The 9,874-nt window shown below is 58.1% G+C and overlaps 1 protein-coding gene across 1 annotated transcript in view; it reads left to right on the top strand.

Moving 5' to 3' along the window:
• LOC142912424 (TPR and ankyrin repeat-containing protein 1-like) overlaps positions 1-9,529 on the top strand; it is a 35,757-nt gene extending 26,228 nt beyond the window's left edge. The window contains exons 17-21 of the mRNA XM_076060621.1: positions 714-781; positions 1,881-3,729; positions 5,133-6,276; positions 8,487-8,576; positions 9,003-9,529. Of these exons, the coding sequence (XP_075916736.1) occupies positions 714-781; positions 1,881-3,729; positions 5,133-6,276; positions 8,487-8,576; positions 9,003-9,136 (3,285 nt within the window). The 3' untranslated portion in view covers positions 9,137-9,529. The remainder of the gene's footprint in view (positions 1-713; positions 782-1,880; positions 3,730-5,132; positions 6,277-8,486; positions 8,577-9,002) is intronic.
• The last annotated feature ends 345 nt before the right edge of the window (positions 9,530-9,874 follow it).

The raw sequence follows: 9,874 nt of genomic DNA on the forward strand, positions 1-9,874 counted from the left end.
TTCGACTGCAACGCAAGCAATCGTCATCAGGTGTGAAAACCACAGCAAGAAAATTTGGAAAAAAATTATTGCTGTGGTTTTCACACCTGATGATGATTGCTTGTGTTGCAGTCGAAACGTCGTGAGAATTTTATTGTTTTATATTTTTACTATTTTATTTTTTCTTTTCTACGTGGTGACTTTACCGAAAGAACCAAGAATATGAATCCCTGCAGTCATGAAAGCTTTAAATCAAAAGTTATTCATCATCTTAAGTACGTCGCCCGTTATTATAAGCCACGACATTGGATCCTGCCCCATTATTGATATCGCGACAATTGCCAAGCGACGCAGGAGGCACGTCCTGAAGGACGGCGTGGCTTTGTGTCACGTGCTCACCGAGTGTTGCCTATCCCGAGCTGCCTGGCACGAGCTGGAGCCTCGTTAATGATACAGGGCTAGGGGCCAAGTGGCCGGGTGGCTCAAAGAGTTCCCAAACGCTGCGATGGCCACCCCTGAGAAGAACCGGATTCGAATCCGGGCTGCAGCCACCTGTGAATAATGCGGGTTCTCAAGTGTTAGCGAGCCGATGGGTCGCCCAGTGACCGAACGATGACGTCGAAATGCGAGGACAGCAGCAGCAGCAGCGCTGTCGGACTGCCTCGTGTTGACCCGGCGTTGACCTCGTGTTGACCTCGTGTTGACCTCGCGTGCTGCACGTGGTGTGCGAGTAGGTGCGAGAGGCAGTCGGGTGGTACATGAAGAGCTCGTGCTACGACGAGGCCGCGAGGCTCATTGAACGGTTTGTACTCCGCCCGTGCCCCGGGTTGCATTTCAATCGCGCGACTTTCATCCGCTCAACCAGGTTGCCCTCTTCGCATGTTAAAGTCGTACGACAACCCACCGTCGTCGTCGTCCTCGTGTGTCGCTGCGCGATCTGGTACGCTTCGATTTTGGCGCTGCATCAGTTGTTGTAACGGTTAGACAGTTCGTGAAGTTTCTGAGAGATTGTTTGGCGTGTTTTTACAGCTGGATGATTGAGAAACCACGGTTTGCGCATTATCGCCAAACAATCAGCGTCGTTATTTTTCACTCTTCTCTAAAAACTGACGAATATCCCCTTGCTTACCCTCAACTCCCCTTCCCCATCCATTCCCCATCTTTTACACGATCTCTCTTCCCAACTTCCCTACCCATTCATCACACTCATTCATCATCAACTACTGATTGTCACTTTCATCATCGTTTATTGCACTCATCATATTCACGGGCTACTCATCGCACCGTTCGATTTCCAACACGTAGGCTTTCACGACCAATATCGTTCATAATACAGGGGTTTTTTGGGGTTAAATTGCGTAAATATAAATGTGTCGTTAAACAGAACACGCCAATTCGTTACTAGTACAGCACACCGGTGGTGTGTTGGAGAGTAAATCCACATTTACAATCCAAGTGACGTTTCGCCATTAATTACAACTAGCATCATCAGGCGAAACAGCAGGATTTTTCCATAAATCTGGCTGTCGCCTGATGATGCTAGTTGTAATTGCTGGCGAAACATCGTAGTCAGATTGTAAATGAATGTTGTTTTGGATTTACTCTCCCAACACACCGGTGTGCTGTACTAGTAACCAATTGCCACGTTCCGTTCACGTGCCAAACATTACCAATTGGCTGTGTCAGGTGGTGGCCGGCTTAATGTGGACACGTTTATAATTAAGCGACCTAACCCAAAAAAACACTTGTATGTATCATTGCCAATTCTCCATTGGGCACCTTAGCGAAGGGGCTGTATGGAATCAAAACGTGATCGGCCATACGTTTAAAAGTGTTGAACGGCGTGGTGCCACCGTCACTCTGGACCCCCCCCCCCCCGTGCCACGGTGCGGTGCGCCCAGGTGTGAGGCCGAGCAGAGCCCCGACGGAGGCCTCGCCCCCGTGGACTTCCCGTGGAAGTGGCGCGAGCTCCGCTTCGTGGCCGCCAGGCGTCACGTGGAGCGGGGCAACGAGGGCGCGATGATGAGCTCGCTGTCCCGCGTCGCCTTCGAGGAGCAGCTCGCCTTCCTCAGGATGAACGACTTTTTGGCCCAGGCCGTCGCCCTCCTCGAGCAGAGGGGCAGGGTCGAAGAAGCCGGGAAGATGCTTCGAGAACACGGGATGATTACCGACGCGTTGCGGCTCGCCAGGCCCGGGAGCCAATTCGCTGGCGAGTGCCTCCTGGCGAAGGCCCGTGCCGCGTTGCGGGCGTTGCGGGCACGCGCCAGCCGACGAGACGAGGCGGAGGAGGAGGAAGCTTTGCGCGAAATAAAAGCAGAACTCCAGAGCGTGAGGGAAACGTGCGAGAATAACAACTTTGTGAGCGGGAAGGCCGAAGCCTGCTACATGCTTGGGAAGTTGGAAAGCGACGAAGACCTCCTGCGTGAAGCAATCACGCTCTTCCTCGAGGCCGACGTGGTCGTGGGCGCTGCCGAAGCGACCGCGGCTTTGCTGGACGTCGAGGGCGGGGGGTCGCCGCACGTCGTCCCCATCATACTCGAGGTGCTGCAGCCCCTGCTGCGGCTCGTGGCGAGCTTCCTCGGCGGCGGCGCGAGATCAGGGGAGGCCGCGGCTCATCGGGAGCAGTGGCTGGCGCAGAGCTGCGAGTTTTACGGCTTGAGCCGGAGCGAGGGGACCTGCAGGGTGTTGACGCAGGAGGGCTCCAGGTTCCTCGACGTCCCCGGCGGCCCGAGGCACGGCGACGGCGAGCCGCCGCGCGTGCCCACGCCCGAGGCGGACCGCGTCCTCGCGCGGCACCTGCTGGGTCGCTGCGAGCGCCTCGCCCGGGCGGCGGAGTCCCGCGCGCGCCAGACGCCGGGGGTCTGCGGGCGCCACCCGACGGGAGGGGCGTGCCCGCTCCGAGATTGCCGCGGCGCGCACGGCGGCGCGGCCGGCGGGGCGGAATTGAAAAAGTTGGTGGCGAGCAAAGTTCACCTGGTGACGCTGTCCGGAATTCTCCTGGAAGCGATCCCGCAACTGGAGTCCCGGAGCCCCGAAGCGGCAAAATTTGTGGAGGCGCTCCTTCCCAAGCCAGAGCTGGCTGACTGCGAGGACCTCCTCGCCCTGCTGTTCCCCAGCCGTTTCCACCCGCGAGGGCTGTCGGAGAGCCCGGCGTCCTGCGGGGACATCCTGGCGCCGATACGGAGCAACCCTCACGTCGGCTCCGCGATGCGCGAGCTCGTGGCGCGGGAAGTCGCCTCCCGCGGCGAGGAGAGCCGGAGGGAATCGACCGACCTTTGGCTCGAGGCGTACCGCGCGGCGCGCGCCGTCAATTCTCCGACGGAGCCCGGCAGGCTCCTGCGCGCCGAAGAAGAAGAAGAAGAAGAAGCGTTTCGCCGGCGCGTCGAGCGGAAGAGGTCGGGGCCGGGCGGCGCCACCGGCATGCTCGTCCTGCCCAATGGACGCTACGCCAGCTTTTTCAACCTCTTCGCGGAATCGGCGGAGAAGGCGTTCGCGCGGGGAGACGTGCTGGGCTCGATCCACGCCTTCTGCCGCTTCCGCAAGCTGATCGGGACGCGGCGGCAGCGTCGCGGCGGCGGCGGCGGCCTCGCGCCCAGCGTGGCCAACGCGGCGGCGATGGCGGAGCTGCAGTTGGTGCTGGTCTGCGCGGTCCACGCGAGCGCGCGCCCCGACGTGAACACGGTCTGCCTGCCGCAGGGCTACCTCGCCACGCTGAACCTGTGGAGCTGGATGCATCCGCCCAACCCGCGGGTGGGTGCGCCACGCGCGGACCGGGGGGGGCGCCTCGCGGATATTTACCTCCCGGACGTTTTTCCGTGAGGCTTTTCCAACGGAGAGTGAAAGTTAGTCATGCGTCAACTCTGTCCGGCCGTCCGTCCGTCCGTCTCTCTGTAACGCGGGGGTTGCGTTGGCTCTCTCCTGCTGAGAATGATCCGACACGAACGGAATTTGATCGTGAGAAAACCGTCCCCGTTGATCGAAAAGTTTAAGCGCCCACGATGTGGCTATAACAGCCGGCACCAAGCAGATAGGCGCGTGTGTGTGTATGTGTGTACGTGTGTGTACGTGTGTGTGTGTATGTGTGTGTGTGTATGTGTGTGTGTGTGGACGGAGTCTTGGCGTGTATTGAATCGTAATCGATTGTTGATCTGGCCAACTGCGTGTCATTAGAAACACCGCACCCGCCGCACACGGCCAAACAAATTGAACGTCGGGCGCGGCACGCAAACTTTTAAAGTTGCGGCTCACCGGTAAGCTGACGGACAATCCGCAACAACCAAATTCAGCAACCGCCTCCGAGCCCAAAACTCAACGAGGAGATTGGCCACGGCAACTCAGGCGCAGAGTTGGCGACGCGTTTTGGTGCGATTGTATCATCGTACGGCTCTCGCAACGTGACACACGCTGACGGAGCACGTGAGCGCGATGCTCCGGACGCTCGCTCTCTCACGCCGTTTAATTGTCACTCTGTGGCTCTTTCGGTAAAGTCCACGTGGTGGTTAGAAAATAAAATAAATTAAATCACGACGTTTCGTGCGCAACAACAACAGGCGTCCGTCAGCAGGTGGGACAACCACAGCAAGAAATAATTGCTGAAGTGGGCGAGAGGCCTGCCGTGACAAGAGGTTATATAGGTAAGAGAGGGGGGAGGAGTAAGGGGGGAGAGAGAGGGGGGGGTGAGTGGGCGGGGTTGGGAGTGGGAGGCTGGCGAAGCTGGAGATGCGGATATGAAGGCAACAACCATAAAGCAGTTAAGGTTTGGATACAAATTGAGCAATCATTGGAAGGATGTTATTAACCAGGTAAAAAACTTAACTGCTTCATGGTTGTTGCCTTCATATCCGCATCTCCAGCTTCCCCAGCCTCCCACTCCCAGCCCTGCCCACTTCCCCCCCGGTCTCAGGTCCTCTCTTCCCCTAGCGCTTCTCTCTCCTCCCCCCTCTCTTACCTATATGACCTCTTGTCACGGAAGACCTCTCGCCCACTTCAGCAATTCTTTCTTGCTGTGGTTGTCCCACCTGTTGTCGCGATTCGTTTTATTTCGTCTTATTTTCTACCTACCACGTGGGCTTTTACCGAAAGAATCAAGGAGTGTGGATTCCTGCAGCCACGAAAGCTTAAAATCAAGATTGTTTCATCGTTCCCCCCTTCAGGCGAAACATCACCGTGACGTCTTCGAGGCTATTAATGAGTTCGGCAGAGGCCAGCAGCAACCTTCCGGCCACGACAGAGTGCTGAGGCACGTCGACCACTTGGCCCTCATGGTGTGCGGCGAGCGCAACGAGTTCCTACTCGACGCCTGCGGCGATGACCCCTGCGTGGAGTCGGGGGCAGCGGAGCGCCTGGTCGTGCTGTGCCTGGTCATGCTCGTTAACGTCCACATTCTGAGGAGGGCGAAGCTCCAGTCCCGCATCCGCGCGGCCGTCAGGAACGCCGGCGAGGGCCTCCCGCCCGAGAGGCGGGACAGGCTGCCGCCGCGTCTCCTGCGCTGCCTGGAAGCGGCCGACGCGGCCAAAGGACCCGGCGACGTGGCGGCTGCCCTGGACGCGCTTCTGCGGCAGAGGGATGGCGATCGTCTCTACGACTGCGTGTGGAGCTCGCGGAGGCGCGGCTTCTTCCTCCACCGCGGGTCGTCGGCCTCCCGATTCCCCGAGCGATTTGAGCGCGACCCGGGGGAGCCGGGGATTTCCGCTTCGAGCCCGGGGCGGTTCCCGAACGGCGACGGCGGCGAGGAGAGGGGGGAGGAGGAGGAGGACGAGGACGAGGAGCGGAGCGAGCTGCTCTTGCTGCGTCATCTGGCTGCGCGGCGGGAGACGGAGGAGCGGACGCGGCTGAAGGCTCGGCGCAGGTGGAGAGCGGCACGGCGGGCCCTGCAGTTTGCCGTGGCCCTGAGCGCCGGGCTGAGGGAGGAAGCCACGGGACAGACGGTCCTCAGACCCGCGCGGCTGACCCAGGGGCGCTGCGGCGTGTGCGGCGTGAGCTTCGCCGAGGAGCGGGACGCCGACGCCGACGCCGCCGCCGCCGCCGCCGGCGCGTCCGGCGTCTCGGCGAGCGGCCACTACGGGTCCCGGGGCCACGCGTCCGGGACGGAGCGGTATCACGCCTACGTCGTCGAGTTCCGTCGCCTGGTAGATCCGGCGACGCGGAAGGCGGCGGCGGGGCTCCGGCGGTCTGAAGGGCCGCGCCGCCGGGGGCGCGCCGGCGCGCGGTTGGAGATGCGTCGGGAGGAGCTGAGGGAGGCGATGAAGCGCGTGGAGCTGCTGGAGCGCGAGCAGCGCACCGGCGTGCTTTGGGATGGTAAGGGTCGCTGCTCCTCCTCGTCGCGTGCACGGCTATCGGGGGTTTAAATATCCGCTCGCCTTGATTTGTTTTACCAAGATGTCCTCCTCGGTTTCCTGCTCGCCGCGTCCGATCGGAATCTTAATTTAGACTGCAAGGAGGAATCCGGTGAGCTGTGAAGCTCTTTCCCGCGGATGTCCAGAATGGGGGGGGGGGGGGCTGGGTCAGCCAGTTACAACAGCAATCAATGCAATAAAAACCGATAGGAGTGCAACACTGAGAAGATGGTTAAGCAATTCACTAAATATAAATAAGTGATCATTTGTATTATTGGTTCTTTCGGTAAAGTCACCACATAGAAGGGAAACAATAAAAATATTTTTTTTAAAAATTCTCCCGACGTTTCGACTGCAACACAAGAAGCAATCATCATCAGGTGTGAAAACCACAGCAATAATTTTTTTTTTCAAATGTTCTTGCTGTGGTTTTCACACCTGACGATGATTGCTTGTGTTGCAGTTGAAACGTCGTGAGAATATTTTTTTTATATTTTTATTATTTTATTGTTTCCCTTCTATGTGGTGACTTTACCGAAAGAACCAAGAATATGAATTCCTGCAATCACGAAAGCTTTAAATCAAAAGTGATGATTTGTATTCGTATTTATCAAAGCTTGGGCAAAGTATTAAAAAAACACCAGCAAAAGACATCCAAAGTGCTGCTGCTAGGAGAAGCGAGCTTGGGGGGCTTGGGCAGGACGCGTCGTCAACGGACCGGGAGGAACGACGGTTACCCGATGGTCGACGCCGATAACGGAGCAAGCGGCGAAGGGACATTGCGTCCGAGAGAGAGAGAGAGAGGTCGCGTCCACCGGAGCGACGAGATCGAGATTGTTGCACCGCGGGATTGCGCGGGCGGTGGCAGTGGCCCCGGGAGGCCTTCACTCGGCGGTGGATTGATCACGGCGATCTTTTATTTTCCATTCGTACGGCTGCCGATATGGATGCAGAGCAACGTGCACAATTTGACGTGCATGGGGGGTCAAGCCGGACAATCGCGTCAGGAACACCGGGTGTATCGCTGTAACGATGTCTTCTGCGTATTTGTTGGATGATCGGGAATTGCGTCGTTACGTGTCCACAGTCGCATCCAGGAGAGTTTTTAATATTCCATTTCTGCATCAGGTATCTGCTTCTGCCCCCGCTCTGTGCGGATGCGGTTTATTAATTAATCGCATCCGCTGATGATGGATCTTGGAGAAGCGTCGCTTTGTAATCAAAACTGTATCCTGTCAGAGTGAAGGCTCCTAACTCCTTTTTAAAGAGATTACTTTGAACACCGTTTACTTGATTAACTCCCTTAACATAAATGCGATTTGCGGTCCCATCTTGTGGCAGATGGAACCTTACAGAGCAAATTAATCCGTGTGGTCGTCAATCCGAAGATGGTGAGAGCACCGCATCTTCACATCGGATCACGGACTCCTTGGTGCCGGGTCTCCAGTACCGCATCAGGGCAACACCAAACCCGCGATGCCACTCAGACCCGGTCGCGGTGCCTCGTGATGGGGCGCCTCGGTGGCTTTGAGATGTGAACTACCTCGCCCGGCATACAGGAGGTCGCGGGTTACATCCCGACCCTGACGCCTCTCGGCAATCCCCTCCGCTTATGCGAACGCAACCTTAGAGGCCTCGGATTGACCGAGCGGGCCATCGCGCGCGGCTCTGCCTCCGCGGAGGAGGCTTGCAATGATGAGGCCTTAGAGGTCGGCGCAAGCACCTTGAGGTGGCGGTTCACGCGGGGAGAGGAGAGGAAGCGCCAACCAGGATTTGAACTCGCAGCCATCGCGAGCCTCCCCCCCCTCTCTCCAACACTGAGCCACACGGCCGGTTTGCCACGGTGCGCAGCAGGGTGACGTGCAATTGTTAACGCGACCTCTACCGGCGCTTTCTCAGCGCTGTGAAGGAGGGCCGTTGCCTGAAACGTCGCGTTACGTAGATACGTTTTGAGGCCGTGACTAACGCGAGGTTTTTCTTTGTTAGGCTGTGCTCTGCGCAGCATCGCCAAATAATTCGTCTCGTTCCGGTGCATTGGTGGTTTGTCGCGATGGGAAAACGGCGTTCCGGGCTTCCAGGCTCCGCGGAGGACGATTCCACGAGCATCCCTGATGATCCCCCGCCTGGGCGTGTTTGCGTGTTGGCGTGCGTGTCGGGAATTTCACCATGCAGTCGGCGAGAAGCTGCGATCGGCGGTGGAGCATTTGGACAGGTGCACCACGGAGCTGGAGTCGATCGTGGCCCGCGGAGCGGCCGACGCAGGTTTGTCGCTCGATTTTACCCCGAGGTCGTTTTTTAATCATCCGGTCGGAGTGACGAGCTCACGGCGGTCAACTCTCTCTCTCTCTGTCTGCTGCTGGAGTCGGCCAAGTGAGCTCGCGTGAACCAGTTTTGCCGTACGGGGGGGGGTTTCTCCTTTCACCCGTACCCCTCATGGACAAAGATGGCCAACGCGCGACCGTGTACGACCCATTGAGTCCACATTCCTCGCTCCGCCGTCTCGTGTTCGGCCGCCCCGCGGGGGCGTCCGCGTCGGATTTTGAGTGCGCGGCGGAGGCGGCCGGTGGAGGAGTGGGGCCCCCCGTGCTCGGCGGCGCGTCGATCGGCGGGCCCTGCGTTGTTGGCGGGACGCGCTCTGTGGTTTTGCCCGTTGCGGGCGGTTGACCGGGCCCTGGTGGTGTTCATCAGACGAGGTGCATGAGGATGAAGGAGAGCCAGAGGGGGCGGCGACCTTCAAGGAGCTCGACCCGCTGCACAAGACGGAGCGCAGGCCGGGGCCACGGCGACGCCGAGGAGTCCCGGCTCCGGCACTCGGGCTTTGAACGGGGACTCCGCCCCTGCTACACACACACACACACACCACCAGATCTACACACATTCACTAACCCCAGCTATACACACACACACACACACCACCAGATCTACACACATTCACTAGCCCCAGCTACACACACACACACACCACCAGATCTACACACATTCACTAGCCCCAGCTACACACACACACACACCACCAGATCTACACACATTCACTAACCCCTGCTACACACACACCACCAGATCTACACACATTCACTAACCCCTGCTACACACACACACACACCATCCCCAGATCTACACACATTCACTAACCCCAGCTACACACACACACACCACCAGATCTACACACATTCACTAACCCCAGCTACACACACACACACACCACCAGATCTACACACATTCACTAACCCCTGCTACACACACACCATCCCCAGATCTACACACATTCACTAACCCCAGCTACACACACACACACCACCAGATCTACACACATTCACTAACCCCTGCTACACACACACAACATCCCCAGATCTACACACATTCACTAACCCCAGCTACACACACACACACCATTCCCAGATCTACACACATTCACTAACCCCAGCTACACACACACCATCCCCAGATCTACACACATTCACTATCCCCAAGCTCCGGCACTCAGGCTTTGAACGGGGACTCCGCCCCTGCTACACACACACACACACCACCAGATCTACACACATTCACTAACCCCAGCT

This window comes from Petromyzon marinus, unplaced genomic scaffold (genome assembly GCF_048934315.1).
Source record: "Petromyzon marinus isolate PM22_M1 ecotype Great Lakes invasive population unplaced genomic scaffold, UKy_Petmar_22M1.pri1.0 PM_G_Scaffold_20, whole genome shotgun sequence".
Lineage (NCBI taxonomy): Eukaryota > Metazoa > Chordata > Hyperoartia > Petromyzontiformes > Petromyzontidae > Petromyzon > Petromyzon marinus.